The sequence below is a fragment of the Chlamydotis macqueenii genome, chromosome 1 (genome assembly GCF_036417535.1).
Source record: "Chlamydotis macqueenii isolate bChlMac1 chromosome 1, bChlMac1.mat, whole genome shotgun sequence".
In the NCBI taxonomy this organism is placed as follows: domain Eukaryota; kingdom Metazoa; phylum Chordata; class Aves; order Otidiformes; family Otididae; genus Chlamydotis; species Chlamydotis macqueenii.
The window spans coordinates 69,559,706-69,583,113 of record NC_141556.1 but is presented as its reverse complement, the minus strand read 5'-3'; the positions used below and the strand labels follow the sequence as shown (position 1 = coordinate 69,583,113).

Sequence of the window (23,408 nt, the reverse complement as noted above, 5' to 3'; positions counted from 1 at the left end):
AAAATCACTCCTAAATTCCAATACAGAAGACCAAGAGGGCATAAAAGAGTAAATGAATGGAAAAGAGAAAGATAGATAGAAGAAAAATAAAAAATAGAGAACTAGAAAGTAATTACCATTCTGAAGTGTGCTCTACCAGGGCTCTTCAATGCTGGCCTGACTTCTTTCTGCCCTTACTCCAGCTGCCTCTCTATTAATGTTTCAATTTACTTCTGTTGCTTCTCTTTCTCTGCACAGTCATCTGGGCTGTCAGCAGTATGGGGCAGCATTCAGTACAGACTCTAACTCATCTTCCAAACACAGAAAGAAATCTGATTCTCATTGCAGTGCTTATTGCAAGACATAGCTGGAGGCATCACACAAACGTTCTCACACCAAATTAGGGCAGTTGCCTCCACCACTTTATTGTGTGCTCCTTCAGCACTAGCTCAGCATTGGAAAGAAGCAGCTTCTCTCAGTGGAGAAATCCTGGTAATTGCAAGTCCTAGGTTACGAAGCGAAGGGCACACCTAATGGTGTGAATCTGAGTATTATGTATCTCCTGACTTTAAAAACATACTATTTATTATGATGTTTAATCAGTGGACATTTAAATACACAATTCCTAAATTTTAGGTTAGTCTACTTTGACATGATTATATTAATAGATTGTTCTGTCACTGTTGGCAACCAGTATTTAAGGATCTTCTCTAACACCTACATTTTAACAGTGTGAAGTAGGTAATACCATTTTTATAAACTTACATTGTTATATGTCTTCATTTGCTGATCTTCACATAAACCTGCAAATCATTACTCTTTTATTTTGGCTGGGAAAAGCTACAGAGATTTCTGGAGCCACAATTATATTTTACAGAGGAAGAATTCCCATGATAATTTCTATCTGCTGCTTTGTTTAAGTTATCTGAGTCCTACATTTCTCCAGAAAACCATCAGATCATCGCTTTGAGACTAAGGAATAGGTTGTTCTACTGTTCTTCTTCCAGTGAAACTACTAACATTCCAGCCAAGCTCTGGTGCTCACCAGTCTTGGGTTGCCACACTGAATGGAGTCTGGGTCATGCCTCACCCATCAAAATCTCCAAGGAGCAGGGAGTGACTGAGTTTTGAGCGGTGTCCCTGGCCAGCAGGAGTGCAATGGTTACATCCCTTCTCTCTAGAATCAATTGAGCTTGAAGGGCCTGGGGATGACGCAGGTTAGTGTTTTTCCCTTTCTCACAGATGCATAGCTAAGAAAAAGGCCTTTGCAGATCTGCTTTAGACAAAAGACAGTGCTTGACCTGCTCTGTCTTGAGATAGCCCATGAACTGAAGTGCTGGAAGTATGTGCTGGTCTGGAGTGAAGGTGAGACACAGCTGTAAAAGTCCTGAGGAAGGCATGGGCATACTGTTTTTCTTGAGGTTTCCTTATGTTGCTCTGTCGACCTGTGTTGCAGAGTGCTGAGGCAGAAAACCCTCAGCCTAGGTTTAGAAGGTAACCTGAAAGCACAGTGTGGGCCTGTGCTCCTAGGTACTGGTGAGTTTTGTTGATTCCAGTCAGCCTCTAGTCTCTGCTCCATAGAGACATGAGGCAGATATGGCCTAGACTTGGGTTCTTGGAAGGTCATCTTGCTCCACACTGGCATTTAACCTGTGTGGGCAGATGATGACCTTGTAGGGGCATCTCTCTGTCCTGCATGGAACAAGCTTGAGACATGCCCTGCATGGGGAAGGTTGATAGCCCAGTGGCCTGGTCAAGACCTGCCCACTTCAGCTTTACCTTGCGACACTGGTAGATGATGATGAGAGCTAAACAGGGCTGGTTATAAAAAAGCTCTGCCATGGAATCCTGAGGTGTGCTTGAATTTGGCATGTGTGCTATAGTGGCTTTGCTGGTACTGCCGGAGTGATGCGCAGCCTGGGTGATGCTCCTCAGGGTGATGCGCAGCCTGGATGCAACTGAGATGGCCTGGATATGCTCAAAGGGCTTCTCATGCGCATATGAACTAGGTGCTGTGCCACAGGTGCACTCTAGAGCAATGCAACAGAGCAGTGGAGTTGTGAGTTATTATCTCCAATTGTTTGTGATTCTATCAAGATCAGCCTCTTAGAGGGGTTTAAAGAAAAGCATTAACACTGCCGTACAAACCTAAACCCTTTTTCTCTATTTAAAAATAGACACATCTCTGAAAATAGCATTTTTGAATAATCTAGAGCTTAGAAGTACTGTCCACCAGATCTCAGGCTAAGAGAACCACCAAGTCCTGTGATCAATCAGTTCTGACTAGAGATCGAAATACGTCAACAGGCAAATGAAGAACAGTTAACTTCTTTATCTGCTCTACCAGACGTACATCACTCCCTACAGATCAGTCATCTAAGTGACTCACCAATAGTGCCAGAATTCTTGAGTATTTTACAAAACACCGCACTCCTAAGAAGTTATTTGGAGATCATACAAAAACCTCTTTCACTTTTAGTTTTCTGTATGTGTCTTTGCATTTCCCACACATTATAGTACATTCTTACGTTAGGTGAATGAAGATATGCTTCCCTGTCTCCCCTCTGGAACTCCATTCTGTCACTCTGTTGCCACCTACTGGGAGAATTGGCAGCATCTCGTTTCAGGTATTTCTGAAATCCTGAAGTTTAGTATTTCAGTATCCATATAAACCTATATTGATAAAAGACTGGCTTTCAGGCATTATCCCTGAAGCAGAGAACTGTGCTATGTATTTTTAAAATTATTTTTAAATAAAGAAAAATTAAGTACATCTTGGGATACAATTTCCAATGAGTTATTTCCTTTTTGTTAAGAGTTGTCATGTACAAAATTTCTATGTATGTGTTAAAAATTGTGGAATTAGAACTGGACTTGCAGAATTATCTTCCCTAATATAGCAAGTTCAGAACCATAGTTACTAATATAAAGACCAGCCACTCATTTTGCAGATAAAAAGGCAAACTACATCAGTAACGTTTCTGGACGTGCCTGCTTTTCTTTATGACTTTTTAGCAAACCTAATAAAAAAAGATTTACCAGAAAGGGGACAATGCGCCTCAATAGTTTGGACAAAACATAATGCATTTCTGTGGCCCTGCTGGAGCTGTGTGCCATGAGTACATGTTTCAGTGAAAACATGGATTTTTTTAAAAAAGAAATTTATGAAAGATTAATAGTAAATCCAGCATTAAAATAACAGTGGTATATATTTGGTCTCCAGGGAAACCTTCCAGATAAGCATGAGCTCGTAAGCAAGTCAGACACTCATGGCAAGGTCAGCACAACAGGCTTATTGTCTTGCTGCAGGCATTGTTCAAACACAGGGCTGCTCGACAGGTACCTCCGAACGGACACCATCTTTACCTTCTGTTACCTTTCTCTTGCTTCCCCCCTGCTCCTAAGTATACAGACATGCACCACTTCTTCAGCACTGGCCCTATTCTGCTAATTTTACACCTTTATTTGGTAAGTTCAGCTTTAGTTAGTACCCCCAGTAAGCCAACACCCCCTTCCCTTTCTGATGATATCTTTCTTACATTCAAGGTGGGGGTCCCCCAAACTCCCCTTTCACCATATGTAATGCCCAGTAGCTACTCCTGCCATTACCTCATTAGCTTAAGCACAGGTTTGGGCTGGCCACCCACTTTTCCTGTTCCATTTTCTGCAACATCCAACAGTTTCTCCTGTTATCCTGTCAGTTTAACCTCAGGCCATGGCTGGCCACCTGCCTGCCTGCCTTAACAATATATTGTTGGTGTTCTGACACATCCCTTCTATCCCTATAACACACTTTTTTGTGTTATAGCTCTGATTTGTTGTGATCTCAGTAAGTCTGATGGAGCTGGTAATACTTCTGTCCTGCATGCCACAAGCTGGTCATTTTGAGGCCCTTAGCTCTGTCAGAGACGTTGCTCGTTTAGCAGTTACAATAGAACTGTCAGCATACTTGTGCCTCCAGACGAATCCAGTCACAATGGTTACACAGTGGCTGCACAAGCATGGTGTGCTCTGCTGAAGTTAAGAGTACCTGAATCATGCCCCTGCTCATGGCAGCTGGCAAAATCACACCTTCTAAGCACCCCGCACCATGGATTCCGTAGAAGCAAGGGCAGTAGGACACCCTGTATGTTCTTGGCACCAACAGAGTTCTCACTGCATCTTACAGCTTTACAAACATTGTTCCAAATTAGTATGAAATAAAGACTGAGCACTGTAGGTAATTTCTTCTTAAGTAGTGTCCATAGCAATTATGTGGGACATTTCAAAGCACGAGTTCCTCAAATAATATTACAGCTACATGACTGTATCTTTGTATTGAATAAATGACAGTATAGATGACAGAGATCCTGTCATGATATATTAGCAAAAAAATATGAAGCCTGTCACCCTCTGAGACAAAGTGACTAATGACTAGCTGCTCATATATCCTGGATTTGCTATCTTGTGATGTCACAGTGGAGAACTGATCCCGTTTATAGTGTACTAAGATGGCAATGGACTTGGTGTGTGTGAGACAATCAGAAATCAAGCCACATGAAAAAAAAAAAGAGACATAGAGACAATCTTATGCACAGCAAAGGGCAGAGTGAGTTTTAAACTTCCTCTCCCTCATTTTCTTTTCCGAATGAGTCAGTTCCCACTTCTTCGTAGTCCTTCTCCAGGGCATTCAGGTCTTCTCGGGCCTCTGCAAATTCTCCTTCCTCCATGCCTTCATTAACATACCAGTGCACAAAAGCTCTCTTGGCATACATCAGATCGAACTTGTGGTCGAGCCTTGCCCAAGCCTCTGCAATGGCCGTGGTGTTGCTCAGCATGCAGACTACTCGCTCAACCTGGGCTAGGTCTCCACCTGGTGTAACTGTAGGAGGCTGATAGTTGATCCCCACCTGCAAACAAAAACAGAAAAGATGAAGGAATAAAAAGCGTTATGAGAAAAGGGATAAAATTAGACAATAAACAGGGTAAGAAAATATTAAATATTGGCAGGGGGAGGAAAAGAGGTAAGGAAAAACCCACACCATATCAGTGTTAAGTCTAATGTCATTCAAGCTACTGTTTTGTGCATGAGTCAATTCCTTACCCTCACTCAAGAGAAAAAAAAAAAAAGGAGATCAAGCAGAACTGGACTCTAAATGAAGAAAAACTTACATAAATATGTCAGTATTTGTGGAAAAATTGAGGGCAATTTAAAAAATTTCTCATTCTGGAGATGCTGTAGAAAAGTTTCACTTGTCAACAATATATTAGAATCATAGAATCATAGAATAGTTAGAGTTGGAAGGGACCTTCAACGGTCATCTAGTCCAACCCCCCTGCAAGAAGCAGGGACATCCCTGACTAGATCAGGTTGCTCAGAGCCCCATCCAGCCTGGCCTTGAACGATTCCAGGGATGGGGCATCCACCACCTCTCTGGGCAACCTGTTCCAGTGCTCTACAACTCTCATTGTAAAAAATTTTTTTCTCATATCTAATCTAAACCTACCTCCTTCTAATTTAAACCCATTACCCCTTGTTCTATCACAACAGGCCCTACTGAACAGCTTCTCCCCATCTTTCCTGTAGGCCCCCTTGAGGTACTGGAAGACCGCTATCAGGTCTCCCCGGAGCCTCCTCTTCTCCAGGCTGAACAGCCCCAACTCTCTCAGCCTGTCCTCATAGGAGAGGTGCTCCAGCCCTCTGATCATCTTTGTGGCCCTCCTCTGGACCCTTTCCAACTGGTCCATGTCTTTCTTATGTTGGGGACTCCAGAACTGGACGCAGTACTCCAGGTGGGGTCTCACCAGGGCAGAGTAGAGGGGCAGAATCACCTCCCTCGACCTGCTGGCCACGCTCCTCTTGATGCAGCCCAGGATGCGGTTGGCCTTCTGGGCCGCAAGGGCGCATTGCCCACTCATGTTGAACCTCTCGTCTACCAACACTCCCAGGTCTTTCTCCTCAGGGCTGCTCTCGATCCATTCTCCACCCAGCCTGTATTTGTGCTTGGGATTGCCACGACCCAGATGCAGGACCTTGCACTTGGCCTGGTTGAACTTCATGAGGTTGGCACGGGCCCACCTCTCCAGCCTGTCCAGGTCCCTCTGGATGGCATCCCTCCCTTCCAGCGAGTCGACGGCACCACACAGCTTCGTGTCATCGGCGAACTTGCTGAGGGTGCACTCTATCCCACTGTCCATGTCGCCGACAAAGATGTTGAACAGGGCCGGGCCCAACACGGACCCCTGAGGGACGCCACTGGTGACCCGTCTCCACTTGGACATTGAGCCGTTGACCACCACTCTCTGAGTGCGGCCATCCAGCCAACTCCTTATCCACCGAGTGGTCCATCCATCGAACCCATGCCTCTCTAGTTTAGAGAGAAGGATGTCGTGCGGGACAGTGTCAAATGCCTTGCACAAGTCCAGGTAGATGATATCCGTTGCCCGTCCCTTGTCCACCGATGCTGTTACCCCGTCATAGAAGGCCAACAAGTTGGTCAGGCACGATCTGCCCTTGGTGAAGCCATGTTGGCTGTCACCAACCACCTCCTTGCTCTCCATGTGCCTTAGCATGGTTTCCAGGAGAATCTGCTCCATGACCTTGCCAGGCACAGAGGTGAGGCTGACCGGCCTGTAGTTGCCCGGGTCTTCCTTGTTCCCCTTTTTAAAAATGGGGGTTATGTTCCCTCTCTTCCAGTCATCGGGGACCTCACCAGACCGCCACGACTTCTCAAATATGACGGCCAGTGGCTTGGCAACTTCATCCGCCAGTTCCCTCAGGACACGCGGATGGATCTCATCAGGCCCCATGGACTTGTGCACCTTCAAGTTCCTTAAATGATCTCGAACCTGCTCTTCGAGCACTGTGGGCGGTTCTTCATCCTTGCAGTCCCTGCCTGTGCCTTCCACAGCTTGGGTGGGGAGACAAGAGTTCTTATCAGTGAAGACTGAGGCAAAAAAGTCATTGAGTACCTCAGCCTTCTCCACATCCCGGGTAACCACGACACCCGTTACCTTCCGGAGGGGGCCTACATTCTCCTTGGATTTTCTTTTGTCCCCTACATACCTGTAAAAGCTTTTCTTGTTACTTTTTATATCCCTGGCCAGATTCGATTCCATCAGGGCTTTAGCCTTCCTCACCCTATCCCTGGCCGCTCGCACAGTCACTCGGTAGTCCTCCCAGGCTACCTGTCCCAGCTTCCACCCTCTATAGGCTTTCCTCTTCACTTTCAGTTGGTCCAGGAGCTCCTTGCTCATCCACGCTGGCCACCTGGCCTTTTTGCCCGACTTTTTCTTCATCGGGATGCACCTCTGCTGAGCTTGGAGGAGGTGCTCCTTAAATATGGACCAACTTTCCTGGGCCCCTCTTCCCTCCAGGGCCGCCTCCCATGGCACTTTGCCCATGAGGTTCCTGAAGAGGCCGAAGTCCGCCTTCCTGAAATCTAGGGCAGAGAGCTTACTGTGCAGTTTCCTTGCCGCCCCGTGGATCTTGAACTCCACCGCGTCATGGTCAATGCAGCCAAGGCTGTCCATCAGTTTCACGTCCCCCACCAGCCCCTCCCTGTTGGTGAGCACAAGATCCAGCATGGCACCCCTCCTTGTCGGCTCCTCTATCGCCTGCAGGAGGAAGTTACCATCCACGCATTCCAGGAACCTCCTGGACTGCCTGTGCCCTGCCGTGTTGTCTCTCCAACAGATGTCAGGGTGGTTGAAGTCCCCCATGAGGACCAGGGCTCGTGACCGCTGTGAGGCTGCTCCTATCTGGCTACAGAGCGCCTCGTCCGCTCTGTCTTCCTGGCCAGGCGGCCTGTAACAGACCCCCACCGTAACATCCCCCGTCTGTCCCTGTCCTCTGATCTTAACCCATAAGCTCTCTGTCAGCTCCTCCCCCATCCCCAGGCAGAGCTCCACGCACTCCAGCCGGTTGCTGACATAGAGAGCGACACCCCCTCCTCGTCTTCCCTGCCTGTCTTTTCTAAAAAGCCTGTACCCCTCCATGTTGACGCTCCAGTTGTAAGAGTCGTCCCACCACGTCTCCGTGATGCCAACAAGGTCGTAGCCCTGCTCGCGTGCACGCATCTCCAGTTCTTCCTGTTTATTTCCCATGCTGCGTGCGTTGGCATAGAAACACTTCAGCAGGGCCCCCGATAAAACCGACTTGCTGGCTGGAGTGACAGGTGTTCTTTTGTATCGCAGATTAGGTTTATTTGCACCTACCTGCGATCCTTCCCTGACTTCTGGGCGCTTGGTGCTGGCACTGGCGCCATGCCGATAGCCGTGGGATGAACTGTGCTCCCCCTCCCCCAGCAACACTAGTTTAAAGCCCTCCGGACAAGTCTGGCAAGCCTACGTCCAAGCACACTCTTCCCATTCTCATTTAGGTGTACGCCATCTGCCCCTAGCAGCCCGGGCTTCTCAAAGCACGCCCCATGGTCAAGATACCCAAAGCCCTGGGTATATTCTTGATAACTTCTTCGGTGGTTTTTTTGTTTTGTTTAAATCTCATGTAGGACACTCTCAAGTTTCTCATTGTCTTCAGAATATAAGTCTTATGTTGGTCTTTCTTCTAAAATGCAATTTCTTTAAGTTTAAAGTCTTACAGGGTTGACATTCTCCTGTTATTGAATATAGCAATACTGTATAGGCTTCCATTTATTTAAATATTTAGGAGTCTGTCTTAATAGGCTGTCCAAAGGTGAAAAGGCACATTTTATACACATGCATCTTTTTTATGTTCATTTGTCTCAGAAGTGGGAGACATGCAAGATATAAAACTTCAAATACAAGTCTTCCACTAGACTGAACATTAAATATTAAAGAGAAGCTCGTGGCAGCCCTACTCACCTTGAAGCCTGTTGGACACCAATCGACAAACTGGAGGGATCTGTTGGTCTTGATGGCAGCGATTGCTACGTTGACATCTTTGGGAACTACATCACCACGGTAGAGCATGCAGCAGGCCATGTACTTCCCATGTCTTGGGTCACACTTCACCATCTGGTTGTTGGGCTCAAAGCAGGAGCTGGTGATTTCAGCCACCGAGAGCTGCTCATGATGTGCTCTGTCAGAGGAGATGATGGGGGCGTAGGTCACTAAGGGGAAGTGGATGCGTGGATATGGCACCAGGTTTGTCTGGAACTCTGTCAGATCCACATTGAGGGCACCGTCAAAGCGCAGCGAGGCGGTGATGGAGGAGACAATCTGGCTGATGAGGCGGTTGAGGTTAGTGTAAGTGGGCCGCTCAATGTCCAGGTTTTGGTGGCAGATATCATAGATGGCCTCATTATCCACCATGAAGGTGCAGTCCGAATGCTCCATGGTGGTGTGCGTGGTCAGGATGGAATTATAGGGTTCCACCACAGCGGTGGAGATCTGAGAGGCTGGGTAGATGGCAAACTCCAGTTTGGACTTCTTTCTATATTCAGTGGAGAGGTTTTCCATCAGTAAGGAGGTAAAGCCAGAGCCGGTACCCCCACCAAAGCTGTGGAAGATCAGGAATCCTTGCAGCCCAGAACAGGCATCAGCCTGAAAGTCAACAGGAAAAGTGAAAGAATAAGTGAACATATCTTTAAATTACACCCTCGGATAGAGACAGCAACACCCATACCCAGTACACAACATAACACTCAGCAGTTTTCCCAGAAAATTCTCATTGTCTGTTTTCCCCTGTAAATCTCAGGCTAGAGTATCAATAGAGCAATATTGTTTTTTTTTTTCTTACAATAATATGCTATAGCAATATTTGTGTTTTCCATTTAAGTCATATGAAAACTAAGATGGGATATCCAGGACCTGCATTTCTCTGTTATGAGACAATGACGATAGTAAAAGCAAAACAAGAGCCATTATCAAAACAATGTCTGTGGTGTTTATTTCCCCTCCCACCCTCCTAATATCTTGCTTCCAATGTAATCGTGCATACCAGCTTGCGGATACGATCTAATGCCATGTCAATTTTGTCTTTGCCAACGGAGTAGTGGCCACGTGCATAATTATTAGCTGCATCTTCCGTTCCAGTGATCAGCTGTTCTGGATGGAAAAGCTGCCGGTAGGTGCCAGTCCGCACTTCATCTGAACAAGAGAGAAAATGCATAAGCTTGGAAGAGATAATTCACTAATGTTGCTAATGTTTGCAAAACAAATGGGGCATTTTATTTTGGCAGAAAATGGTCTGGAAGATCTGTATGCTGAAAAGCAAAGTACAGAGGTAAGGAGTATCATCTGAGATGTTCTCAGTTTTGAAAAAAAAAAAAGTGGACTCTGCTCTCAGTGTAAGTTGCTGTGTTATACAAATGAATTCATGTATCAAATGAGGACTGTGCCATGCTGTGGTAAAATTTCAGCTCTATATACTCATCAGATGAAGATCCTTCAGAATCTTCTTACTCAACCTATTCTATAATTGTATGATTCTATAACCTTCAGGGGAATGACTGGAAAAAGAGGAGATTTGCAAGAGTAAAACAGCAGTTTCCCTTGAAAATCTGTCAGGAGAATTCTGTTGTCTGATTCTTCATGCTCCTCTTCTTACATCTGAATGTGAGGAAAGCATTTTCCATGAGTTAGCAAAGGAAAAGTACCACCACAAAAAAAGACCAGAAAGGAATCTCTTTAAGAAAGCTAAATTGTACTCATAACCAGTGAAGGTTTAAACAATAGTAAACTTTTGATTTTGTTAATTATTAGTAGAGCACCCACGACAGAATGCAGTCCAGTTTTCATCTTTTCATTGAGAATAACAGAGCTTTTAGTAATACTGGTATTAAAAACTTAAAATCTGTACGTTTTGCCTGCATGTTTGGATTATCCCTAATGGTAAGGGCATTGTCCTGATAGTCAGTGATCTGAACTTTGGTACCCAGAAGAGTTAATTCATTTCTATTTTCCAAGATTAGTTCTATACTGACCTATTACAGTTTGCTCCAAGTCCACCATGATAGCCCGGGGAATGTATTTTCTAGAGCTTGTCTCTCTAAAGAATGTGGCAAAAGAGTTGTCATCGCTGGATTGGTCGAAGAGGGTGCCATTTGGTTGAATGCCATGTTCCATACAGAAGAGTTCCCAACATGCATTACCAATTTGTACTCCAGCTTGGCCAACATGAACAGAGATGCACTCACGCTGAAAGGGGAGGACAAGGGAAATGGTGAGAAGAATCAGTGAATATCCTAAGGCTCTATAAGCTAATCTTGTCTGAAACCCCAGATCAACCAATGATTACAGAATTTTCTCAAAACTGGAATTAATGGAAAATATTCTGACACTTATTTGCAAATAGGATGAAAAATATTTTGCTGTGCATAGAAAGAAGCAGTAATCACAATAGCCAAAGATCTGCATCCATGCCTACGCATGGTGTACATACACAGGATCTACATGTAAGTGCGCGTAAGCCCATACAGATAGAAAAACTGTGTATAGGTACGCAAAATAAACAACAGTAGGTCCCAACTAAGGAATATGAGCCAAGTCCAGTTATCCAGGACAAGACACAAGTATGCTGCCTTATTGATATACAGATAAAGCAAAGGGAATTAAGTATCTTCTGATCTCTCAACCTTCTGTTGAATGTGTGTGTTGGACAGCTAGAAAACAGGCTTGTAGAAATTAAAGTAACTAGAATTAAAGTGCCTTCAATACCTTAATTAATTTTAACCACTAATTGTTTTGGCTCATTCCTTGGGTACTTTTAGTTCAATTTAACATGTGAAGACTTAACTTAACTTAACTTGATACTCAAAAGGACTTGATTCCCATGCAGTCTTACAGAATATCTAGGGAAATGTCCACATTTCTTTGCTCTTACTACTCATAAGCTAGGAGGAAGTACATCCAGAGTAGTTTCTACCCAAAAAGGAAAAATAACTTCCAACCCCATCCTTTTTTGTGCATATGATCTCCCTTAAAATAAATTTATTAACATAAATGTAGCTGTACATATTGGACTCTATTTACCAAGAAGCTAACACAGTAGTTTGTACACTGTGAGCAACATTTGTTGCCCCAAAATGAACTCCCCAATTAATTTCTTTTAGAAGTATCCCATTCAGATAAGAATCTTAATAAACCCACTTTAGTTTACCAAAACAGGCAGCAATACAGATGATCAGGTCTGCACACCATATAGTCCTAGGAATTCCAATTAATGGCCGTGCTGAACAGTCTGTTCAGAGTTCTTAATCCCTCATCCCCTCCGCAGTGCACAGAGCCTGCATACTATACTTGAGCGTCTGTTTTCTAATTCAAAGACAAACCAAATGTCTCAGAGCTCAGGTTCTTCCTGATACTTTTAAGAGAAACAACAGATGGACTGAATTTCATAAAAAACTTCATAATCATGTAATGAATTTTCAAAAACTACGTGCATAAGTGTGAACAAATAGATTCTATTTCATTTATATTAAAACAAGATTGTATTTGCAATTTTATTTTAAAGGAGAGTAAAGCTCTGAGGGATGGTATATATATTTTGGCACCTTGCTCATGTTTTGATTATTCTCATTTGTTCATCAAGAAGAAAACCTTATCTAGCTCAGGTGAATGCAGAAACTATTTTCTCAACATAAACTTTTTTTTTTCCATTTTATCATCTGTCTCATAAAAATTGCAGCTCCACTTCTGTCTCTCCCTAATTAGATTCCTTTCTTCTGGATATTTCAGTTCTGCTGGTTTCTCCAGCTCGCCCTGGTGATTTCCCCAGGCACAGAGCTGCACAACATCTCCCCATATTCTTCTCCACCATCCCTTGCCAGCTACAGTATGGCAAAATCTGAGAGATGAATCTGACAAGAGGAGTTCTAAATCTTAATCTGTCTTCAAATTTCTGTATTACTGTCTTTACTGATAACAGATCACAGTTAGCCTGGTAATGGTATCAAGGCTATGGTGATACAAACCCTGATGTTATAGTCTGAAGGTATATTAATTACAGCCTAATTTAGGCTAACGCACTGTGGTTCATTTAAGAAATGGTTAGGGCCAACTTGTGTGTCTGGTTAAATTAAAGACCAAACTTTAATACCATAGACCTAAATATAAGCAAAGTCCTACTACTGCTTGCATCTCCATGTGTGAGGGGAAACAAACACTGATTTAGGCTCTTCTAGTGCTCACAAGCCTCACAAGAGATTGTGATCATCTCTTCATTACTTAAGGACTTCTTTTAAAACCAAGGCTTTTGATAAGATTCACCCAGCCTGTCAATTACAAAATCTTGGGGGTGTGGTACAGGAATTACAGAATAAAGTTCCCTGTCTTGATGCTACTCAAAAGATGAATTTCGAGAACCATGATGGCCTAGGAAGAGCACAGATCATGAACGTTCATCTCTGGTCCCATTCACCTAGCAATTGTTCCAATCCTGAAGCAAAAGGTCACTTCAACCTTCCCACCTTCACTCAGATCTTGACCAGAGTAGGAGGAAGCAGAAGGCCACACTCATTGCTCATTACCTCAGAAAATAATCTGATTATTCTCTTACCATGGTTTCTCCTGTGTGCTTCCTTTCTTGATTGGTAGCAGCAGCTTTGCTTACTGATGTTTCTACTGCTGTCTAAGTAGCCTGCTGCATGGTGGCAGGGCATCCACACCTTGCTGGCCAAGGCCCCACAGCATCACAGTGTAGGCAGGAGAGGTCATAATCTCTCCCGGGCAACCATCCCATTCCACTCGCTCACCTTTTACACCAGGAGCCTTCTTTCACCTGTGTACAGGACCCAGCCTTAAAGTCTGCTCTTAAGCAAGTCTTCCCAGTTAATTTTCCTTGTTTAAAAAAAATACAACTGGTTTTAGTAACCAGAATTTTAATATATATGGAGCATCTTCACAAATAACTGGTTTCCTTCCTTCAAGCTCTAACAACTGGTGAATGTGCTACTGATAACTCATTTAAAAGATTATTAGCCATTTCAGAATTTCAAAAGCATAATTTTTAAATGTTATCTTTCTGACAAAGGCGACTGTAGATGAATGGTGGACATGGAGTCAACTTGCCTGAGTTCCAGTGATTGAAATGAGCTGGGGAGCAGGTTGCACTGCAAGGAATTCCACTGGACTATTTGATCATCTGTGGACAAGGTATATGGGATTATCTTCTTGTCTCCTTGTGCTAAGGCACCAAAGCTCATCTTTCTGCCAGCCACTCCTAATCTTTGTGACCTCTGTTCAGCTGATTATAGGAAACCATTCTTCTGCCTGTCAGCTGCCTACAACATGAGCCAATGCAAGTTTTTGGCATTTAGGAAGAGGATGGCAGAACAAAAAAAAAAAAAAAAAAAGCAGAACTACCATTTACTCTTTTACCTGGAGATACTAGCAGAAAGTTCACATACACATGTATGTACACAAGGCACACACACACATTCTCTCAGACACGGCTTAAATAGTAGGATCCCCATGGCTATGTCTTTTCCCTCCATGACACAATGAGAGCACAGAGAAAAACACAGCTAAAGATAAATACCAGATACTTTATTCTTGGTAGCATTGGTACACAGAGACACTTACGTATTTAAAAAAAAAAAAAACAAAAAACAAAAAAACCTGGATCTTTCATAGAAAGTAATTACCACTCCCTGAACGCCTATGAAAATGCAGACTTATACCCTACCAACATCATCAGTTGATCAGATCTCGTCAGATTCACACTGAACAAGTCTTCTACTTAACTGAAATATGCCAGTACAATGAGGACATGTGTAGTGAAACATTTCTGGAAATAATTTGAAAACTGTGGAGTATCAATACATTAAATGGAAACGTTGTCATATACTTAATCACAGCAAAATAAGCACCCCTGCAAAGAGATATATCAGTAGTCACTTTATTGTGAAAATTAAATATTGCTCTTTTAGTATTCATTACAAATAAAACTTGAGAGCTTGCTTCTGCCTTCTTGCTCTCTCATGATGAATTAAATACAATACAAATGCAAAATCAGTAGTACTCAAAAAAAGTGGAGGTTGCCAACCTACGCTTAAAATCAAGTTGAATGTTCAAGTCCTGGAAATTAGTAGTTATGATGTATAACAGCATTCTAAACAGATATATGGCCTGTCCAGACCACTAGTCCTAAAGCCAAAAAGGCAGCTCTGTCATGTAACTAAAAATACCAAAAGAAAACTAGAGAAAAAAAAAATATGGTTGTTACCTCAACAGTCAGTTTGGTGAGAATCTAGCTGAATATTGAAGTTTGCTATTTCATTAACTTACTTAGTACTTAAAGCGAGGCCTTGCAAAGCAGGGGGCCAGTAGATACAACCTAGTGATTTCTGGGAAGAGCTCGACTTCAGACAGAGCTTCTGAGTTTTAGTCTCCCTGGTCTCCCATTAGCTGCTGATTGCGGAGTGGTAACTACACTTATAGTTGGATTACAAGAAGCATCTAGCAGTATCAAGAGCACTTCCTCCCTATGTGTGCAGAGTACTTAAGAAATAACTTTTTTAATACGGTGAAGCAGTATGTACTATTCATCCTGATGTAAAGCCCTAGCAGAGACAAAAACTTTGAGGAGGGATATGGGATTGTTTTGGTCTTTATTCCGAGACAGCTAGGGAAGGCCATTACTGCATTTGTGAATGACCCACCCCAGTTTATCTGACACAAATATCAGGAGTATTTCTGTATGGGGATAATCCAAGAAGAAATAGACACAGAACTATTTTTAGCAGTGAAGATGCAGAGTGTTTTCTAAGTGTCCCAGCAGATAGCAAAGCAACAGATTGCACACAGTTTGAAGGCACCAACAGGCTGCTATCTGTGTGAAGAGAACAGAAATAGCCACCACCTCAGTGTATGGCTACTGCTGGAGCCAAGGGAACAATCTGAATGGGACAACTGTTTTAAGACACCACACTGGCATCTATATCGGTTACTTTTCACAGGTTTAGTGTGTCGGATAGAATTTGCCCGCCAAAAAGGCTGCTTTGTTCAACATTTTATCATTTGGGCTGACATCAGTCAGCCTGAATCCTTTTTGGCACAGATGCTGGGATAGCGGGCTACTTGTTTGCCACAAAGGCTCCTTGGCTTTAACTTGTCCTCTTCAGCACACAACAGTCTGCTCCAGTGAAAGCAGTATTTAAGGTCAATGCTCTCTCCTTTGGAATTTACCTTTTATCAATTGATGATAGGTGGATGGATGGAGAAGAAATGAATGTTCTACCCCAAAGCTCAAATTTCTGCCCCAAGTGGTAGGAAATGGGGTTGGTCTGGCGACCCCAATTATTCTCTTCTGCAAAGAGAATAATTTTCTTGCCACAGATCTGGGGAAGGTTTTGGGATCTCGGAGAAGTATCGCTTTCTATCTACTAATAAACTTTTGTTCTGAATGATAGAGCATTGCTAAATCGCTTGCATGTAACCCAGGACTTTAGATATTGAGGGCAAGGGAGCCAATTCTAGACATACAGAGACTTTTGACATCTACATAAACAAAGCAAGAGGTAGGGAAAGTGTAAAATAATGCAACAATTTCAGTTGTCCAATTAGACAATAATATAGAATACAATCTAAAAAAATAAATCTATTTCTTTACCACCACCATGTGCTCCTAAGATTTACTATGCATCAGGCAAGCACAAAGTGCTGTAATTTGCATTTAAGAAGAGCAGGTGCAGCACAATAGTCTTTGTGGCCCACCACCTTGGCTTTCAGGTTTAAATATGACTAAAATCAAGAGTGCTTGTATAACGAGACATCAGTCACAAGAGAAACCATGGCCTTCAAAATGCAATAGGCTTCACTTTCTCCAGTGTTTTTCTTCACATGCTTGTCCTAAATCCCACGCTGCAGGAACCAGGCTTTTCAGAGGTCTTCAAGCAAAACAGAATATTCCCCTAATTATTCCATTGTGCCTCCAGGACTGCTATTTCACTTGTTCAGAGACCTGCTCAGCATTTACAAGGATGAAACCTTCTTCCATAGGTCGCAAGTGGCTACACAACCCTCACTCAAGAGCTACATCCAAAGCAAAGTGATTGAAAAGGAGGATTCTTATTCAGTTGTAGATTACGGAAGGAGTGGCTTTACCCTGGCGTTGGACAGAACGGTGCTGTACAGACAAGGAAAACATCAGGAATACTTAGTGTGGTTTCAAAATTCATACACCACCATTCCTCATCTGAAGAAACAAAGGTGTTACCACACAGGAGTCCAGGGTGGTCATCTCAATTAGGACACTGATTTCAACACTCCTTGAAGAGCTTGATAACATCCTCAAGACAAGCTGACACTTGTACAGCAGCAGAGAAAAATGCATTCTGTGACGGAATACATTAGTCTTGAATTGGAGGCCTATGGATTGGAGAAAACACAGCTGCCCAAGCCTGTCTGAAGAGCTGGACCAGTTTGTAAATGAATGGCAGTGATGTGGGAGAAGCTGCAGAACAAAGCAAAAAGCAAAAGAGCTTTTCATTATAAAAGGTAAAACTAAGATACACTAAACATATTTAAAAAGCACTAATTCCAACGAGAGTTAATCGAAACCTAGTTGTCTTATTTCCTTCTGTTTGGTCCAATACTTGGGCCTTCACTCAGGGCCCTGCTCCCATCCCTAGCAAGCCTTTTCCCAGAGGAAGGGGAAACACCCATCCCCTTCACGCTCCAGCTGCCACTTCTGTGCTATGGGATCAGCCCGTTCTTCAGCAACAGTAGCAGCCATCACTAGCGAAACTCCAGCATAAGCAGATCAAATGCATGAGTACATTGCTGCCCTGGACAACTCTCCGCTTTCCTGACAGGACAGCCTGTCAGGCAATCAGCTCTTCCAGGACACATTCACCTTGTAGCACCTCAAGTTGTCTGAGGAAGAGGCTGAGTCTAGGACAGCTGAGCCTGCCTCTCACAGTCTGCACCTTGACTGTTTGAAACAGCTGAGGATGTAATAACTAGCTTTCCAGAAAAGTCTTCAGAAAACTGGCTTTTGTAGAGCTACATCTTTCTACACGGATTGCAACTGGAAACATTACAAACAAGCCTAATAGTAAGTTCCTAGTCACCTAGTTTTTGTGTCTCCCAAAGAACAGACATTTACACAGACCAAATCTATTAAAAGCAACTACTTTCTTCTCTGTAAACTGTAATGGAATTCTAAAAATTGGAAATCTTAATACTGTACCTGGGTCTAATCTCACCACCACCAGGTAGAGCAGAAAAGTAGCTAAGAGCATCTTTTTGTAAGGAAGTAAATAGAAGTGGCTTGACATGGACCTCAGTGCTCTACGTAGCAATGTCAACATGGTCAAGAGCTTTTGGGATAGAGCACCTAGAATACAAGAACAGAGAAAGGCTGTTAGGGTAAAGTTAAGTAAAAAAAGTAATCATATAGATAAAGATAATAATAAACGAAGATACTAAAGTAAGACTGTTCTTAGTTTGATTGGGTGAGAGTTAGGTTCTTTTTTTTTTTTTTATAATAGGGAACAAAGAAACAGCATAATTTTGTAATACACTTCATTATAAATTTTTTTAGGCATCTACTTTAGTATAATATGACCTTGTACTGCAGTAGTGCCAGCATCTCTCCTGGGAGATAGTGTCAAGTGATTTACAGTTCTGGAGGAGAAGCAGTACTTTAAATGCCGTTGTTATACATGGGCTTGACTGTAACTGGAGACCAAGCAGAGAGTAAACAGAGACAACAAAATGTACCCTTAATGGATCGCTAAGTAGTTTCAGTTTCCCTTTTGTACCTTTAAAAAAAAAAAAAAAAAAAAAAAAAAAAAAACACCAAACATTTAGTCTGAAGTGCTTTTCAACCTGGAAAATAATTCTCATCTCTTGACATCAGCAGAGACTAAATATGCTTTGTAATTGCCAGCAAATGGATCGCTAAGTCTTCCATTTCTTTCTGTGATACGCAACAGGACTTCCTCATGGCAATATTCTTAATATATAGTTAATACTTGCTACCCTTTGTTAGTAAGGGACCAATGAACTTGAAATAAAATTATAAAAAAAGAAGAGAAGCACAAACAACAGAGGGAAAGCCTACCCAAAACAGTTTCTGTTGCTGCGTCATTCTGCTCTTCAGCAGCCGAATGCGTCTCTTCCCGTTGAATCCACTGACATCGAGTTTCACAAATGGTCCCAAGAAATGCTAGCTGCTGCTCGCTGTCAAAAACATCAGAGCTGCGTACAAGCTCTTCTGCCCCCTCAAACTGGCCAAGCGGAAGCAACACGTGCAACAGGTAGAGCTCCAGCAATGAACTGTACTCAGGGAGGCTCTTATTGGTTTGATCTCTCAGCCAGCTACTGCCAACCTCCAGCATCACCTGCGGCTCTCTCACTTTGCTGTATAACAGGATACTGAAACAGAAAAAAAGAAATATTAGAAAACATTAACTCTGTGTAAAAGTTACTACCCACAAGCAGCTATCATGAAGGCATGTATCAGGGTCTACACTTGAAACACAGAGAGATTTCTGAGGCGGGCAATAGGTGCAGCCACTGATGTTACTTTCTCAGCACCACCCCTTTTGTACTTTATCACCGTAAAACAATCTGCTGGCATGCTCCAGCATACACAGGCTGAGAACAGGCCTGTCGCAGGTTCCGCTTTCATCCTCACCTACACCACGCAAAGTGAAAACATCACACAATATTTAAGTCTGGCCTGCTATTAAACCTAAATAATGCAAGCCCTGTGTATCCAACAGCCGCAGATAGAAACTCACCACAGCTCCAGAACTTTCGGAGGCAGATGTTCAGGGATGTGGTAATACTGCAGGACCCAAGACAGAACTTCTCTCCACCGGTTCATCTCAGCCAGTGCCTGAATCCCCACAACACAAAGGGAGCATTTCACTTCTGCAGAACTGGTAATGAAGAGACACCTAAATAAGTGCTTCTTACAACCGCATTTCCCCCTTGCATCCCTTCCGGTGAGCTGCAGCCTAGCCTAGGTACCCTACAGTTCTCCAACAGCTGCTTCCCCTCCTTTCCCTCTCCTCCTACCCCTCACCTCCGATAAAAAGGCAAATTCAACCCCCCAAGAAGATGCACAGTCTTCTCTGGGAGAGGCGAGAAAAGCTCCTAGGCACACTTTGCCTCCCTCAAACGCACAGATCCCTTCACATGAAATGTGTAAATACAGACAGGCCATTATGAACTAGCAGCCAAAGCCAAGCTGGGTTTTAAAGGGTGGCTAACTTGCTTTTTAGCAACAAGTGTGACCCTCCAATTATTTAGGTAATTAAGAAAAAGCTAAGAAAACCACGACAAGGACCACTGGTACTATTGCCATTCATACAGATAACATTTATATTTAAACCTAAGAGATTCCTAACCCCCCTCCAAAGAACCCCAGTTTATTAAACCCTCAAAGCTCTCTATTCCAAAGCGATAAAACCACAAAGAGGGCAGGCAGGCCTGCACTCAGAAGCCAGCCTGACGCTGAGGCCACCTCCCAGCGCCGCCCTGTCCCCGCTCCACACGCCAGGCGCCCGCTCGCACCTCTCGGGGCCGGTGCCGGTGCCGGTGCCCAGGCTGTCGCAGCCCGCCTCACACCTCTCCACGGCGGCGGCGAAGTCCCGGTGCAGCACCAGCAGGTCCGCCGCCTCCTCCAGCAGCGAGGCCGCTTGGGCCGAGACCGGGGGCCAGGCCAGCGGCTCGTTCCTCATGGCAGCGGCGGCGGCGGCAGGGCTGCTGGGGGGGCTGCTGCTGCCCTCCCCGTACCCCACCGCCCGCCGCCCGCCTGGCTCCGGCTCCAGCACCGCCACTGCCCCCCCAGGGGGTTCGGCTCGGCCCCGCTCCGTTCGGGCAGACACCAGCAGGCCCGGAAGGCCGTGAGGGCACCTCCGCCTCCTGGCAGCGGAAGGGCCGCCCCGGCGGCCATGTTCTCGCCGCCCCGCGGGGCGGTGGGACGTGTAGTCTGGCAGAGGCCTGCGGGAGGGGTGGCAGGGGCGTAGTCGCAGCCGGCTCTGTGCGAGGGTCAGCGGAGAAAAACGGGGACTCTCCGAAAGGCTGCAGCCGTCGGCTGTGGGTTCAGGACGCTTTCAGCCGTGCTGGGACGGGGTTTGGTGCTGGTCTGTGCCAAAGCCCCCTATAGTTTCTCACTGGCGTGGCTGCCGGGGGGAAATGGCCGAGCCGACGAGCTCCGCCCCGGCTGCCCTCCTTAGCAGGGAGACCAGAGCCCCGCCGCCGCTGCCGTTCTCCCCGCCGCCGCCGGGCGTCAGCGCAGCCCCAGGCCCGTCCCTGCCGAGCCACGGGGGAGGCGGCCTCGGAGCCCGGCTGGGGTCCCGGCGGCTTCCCGCAGGAAAGAGGCGCGGGGCGGGTAGCGGAGGGAGAGCGCTCCCCCGCTGCCCCAGCAGGCGGATGGGTGCTCTCCTCCCCTGGCCTGCGCCTCCTCCTCCTCGGCCTTTTCCTCAGCCACCCGCTGTCCCCCGGTTTAAGCACGTTCCGCTGGTAAAGGAACGGGAGCTCGGGCATAACAACAGCGTCTGCATCAGTGCCCTACAGGCCACGCTTCACGTTCTTCTTCAGTTGTTATTTAAAAACAATAGGGTGTCTTGGTTACAAGGTAATTACGGCAGGCAGTGCAAACTGTCTTCAAAAATTAATCTCTACGGGAGAGGCAGGATTTATTTATTTTGTAGTGCTGACGCCCTACTATGATTATTTAATTAAAAAAAAATCAATTGTACTAATATAGAATGTATTTTTTTAAATCACATCTTTTAAAGGGGAGTTTCTATGCCATTTCAATGTTGGAAGAAGGGAAGAAAACATGAATAGTGTGATTAAAAACTCGATCATAACTCTCTTCTTATCAACAGCTGTTTCCAGGAGGCAGAACCATGCACCTGCCCCTTACGGTAGCGGCTGGGGCACCCTACAGTAGCAGCTTTCACACAGCAGAGCATCCAAGGGCTTTGCATGCTGTGCCGTTAACTGTGGAAGAAGTTTCTGGAGGATTCAGGCTGGTTAAGGCAAAACCATAGCACAGAAATGTAAAAGGAACAGCCCAGCAGCTAAGCAAAGGCGGAGGTAAAGGAGCTTCAGACTTCTGTTTCTGTTGCTTGGCACTTGTAATTTGGAAAACAACATTCCTTTTTGGGAACTACAAGTCCCAAAGTGCACTGTGGGAAGAACATGCCTCGTACCACCTAGTGCCCAGCACAAATTCCCAAATATGGATAAGGAATCAATTTTGAAAAAGACTCACACTGGCTGGATACTCCCCACTGAGACTTAGAAAAGGAGCAAGAGAGCACAAAAAAAAGAAAGGTAAGTTTGCAATATGCAAAAATATAGTTCAAGAATTTCTTTTGCAGGGAGCAGCCAAGAATATTCTGTCTCTTAGAAGAGCAGCACAGCATTGCTCTGGTTGGATTTGCCTGCTGTGACAATGGAGGCGACTTTTGAAACAGGGGACTGTTGTTTCAGGTGGGGAAGTGAGCAGCAGCAGCAGCTGCTGCAGAGTGAGTCAGATCATGTTTCCTTGCAGATGCTCCTTATTAACAAAGACCTATGGAAAGATACATGAGCTGCAACACTCATGGCAGTTATGTTAGAGCAGGGAAAGGTCAGGGAGAGGTAGGAGAAGATCTCTGTGAGTTGCAGTGCAGTTGTTGTGCTGGTTTTGGTTGGCATAGAGTTAATTTTCTTCATAGCCAAGAAGCCAAGGTGGAGCCTTGTCATAATGATAATTATAGGTAAAATTAATTTATCTGCAAGGCATGGTAGAATGTTTTTGTACTTCACTCCTCTTCCTAGAGGGGACAGTGTGGTGCCTTAAAGGCCAAACCTCTTGCAGTTCTCTGACCTGCAAATAATAGTAACTCAGTAGCAGGATTGTTTAACTTTAGGCCAGGGACAACTACCTAGTTTGTTGGCAATTTGTTAGCAAGCAAAATGAAATCATTCCAAAATAGAATAATTTTAGTGGAGATGAGAGATGCTCTAGTTTCAGAGTCAGACACACACAAAGCCTCAGAGGTTGGCGTGGTTGCAGGCAGCATCAGCTCCTGCCTCCAGTTCTCTCCCTGGCAGTTGGGCATAATTCCTCCTGCAGCCCAGATGCAGTGCGTGAAGCTTCTTCTGCTGGGTGACGTCAAGCACAGCTGGTCAGCCTGATCCGTCATCCCAGCACCCTCCTCCTGCTATGTAGGGTCATGGAGCAGCAGTGTCGGCAGGGCACAGTGCTGCAAATGTAGGAGGTGCAGCCCAGCCCTGGAGAGGAGCCTGAGGCTGTTTGGACTGGTGAACCAAACTGTCACATGGATGCTCATCGCCAAAGAATGATGCTGTTTTTCCATCTTTCCTTAAATGTGAACAGCTTGAACTGTTTTTAAAGCTGAAAGAGTCACTCTTGTACCTGGATTAGCCTACACAGCAGGGCTATACCGCTACACAAAAGCAGTGTGTTTGCCCGTGCTCCTGGATAACAATTTCTAGTAACCAGAAAAGCTAAAGTCATGCAAACTTGCTGTCAGCGACAGGCAGTAAGAGAG

General features: G+C 44.8%; 2 protein-coding genes across 2 annotated transcripts; both read right to left on the bottom strand.

Moving 5' to 3' along the window:
• Positions 1–4,546: 4,546 nt before the first annotated feature.
• Positions 4,547–13,583, bottom strand: LOC104476675 (tubulin alpha-2 chain). The gene is made up of 5 exons (XM_086755810.1): positions 13,439–13,583; positions 10,866–11,079; positions 9,881–10,029; positions 8,803–9,483; positions 4,547–4,868 (listed from the first exon to the last, which is right to left on the bottom strand). Exons 1-5 carry the CDS (start codon positions 13,439–13,441, stop codon positions 4,575–4,577), a joined length of 1,341 nt encoding a protein of 446 aa, XP_086611936.1. The 5' UTR covers positions 13,442–13,583; the 3' UTR covers positions 4,547–4,574.
• Positions 13,584–14,406: 823 nt separating this feature from the next.
• On the bottom strand, positions 14,407–20,738 carry PEX26 (peroxisomal biogenesis factor 26). The gene is made up of 5 exons (XM_086755824.1): positions 20,410–20,738; positions 19,632–19,772; positions 18,950–19,263; positions 18,074–18,220; positions 14,407–17,335 (listed from the first exon to the last, which is right to left on the bottom strand). The coding sequence occupies exons 1-5, from the start codon at positions 20,574–20,576 to the stop codon at positions 17,232–17,234; spliced, it is 873 nt and encodes a 290-aa protein (XP_086611950.1). The 5' UTR covers positions 20,577–20,738; the 3' UTR covers positions 14,407–17,231.
• Positions 20,739–23,408: the final 2,670 nt, after the last annotated feature.

What these genes read in the sequence shown, in the direction of transcription:
- LOC104476675 (XM_086755810.1), bottom strand. An exon ending in TAGATCGTATCCGCAAGCTG is followed by an intron (nt 9,484 to 9,880) that starts GTATGCACGATT and finishes GTTGACTTTCAG; the next exon opens with GCTGATGCCTGTTCTGGGCT. An exon ending in GGTGTCCAACAGGCTTCAAG is followed by an intron (nt 4,869 to 8,802) that starts GTGAGTAGGGCT and finishes TTTTGTTTGCAG; the next exon opens with GTGGGGATCAACTATCAGCC.
- PEX26 (XM_086755824.1), bottom strand. Translation starts at nt 20,576, where the DNA reads ATGAGGAACGAGCCGCTGGCCTGGCCCCCGGTCTCGGCCCAAGCGGCC. An exon ending in ACCGGCACCGGCCCCGAGAG is followed by an intron (nt 19,773 to 20,409) that starts GTGCGAGCGGGC and finishes CTTCATTACCAG; the next exon opens with TTCTGCAGAAGTGAAATGCT. An exon ending in GGTGGTGAGATTAGACCCAG is followed by an intron (nt 17,336 to 18,073) that starts GTACAGTATTAA and finishes TTTGTTCTGCAG; the next exon opens with CTTCTCCCACATCACTGCCA.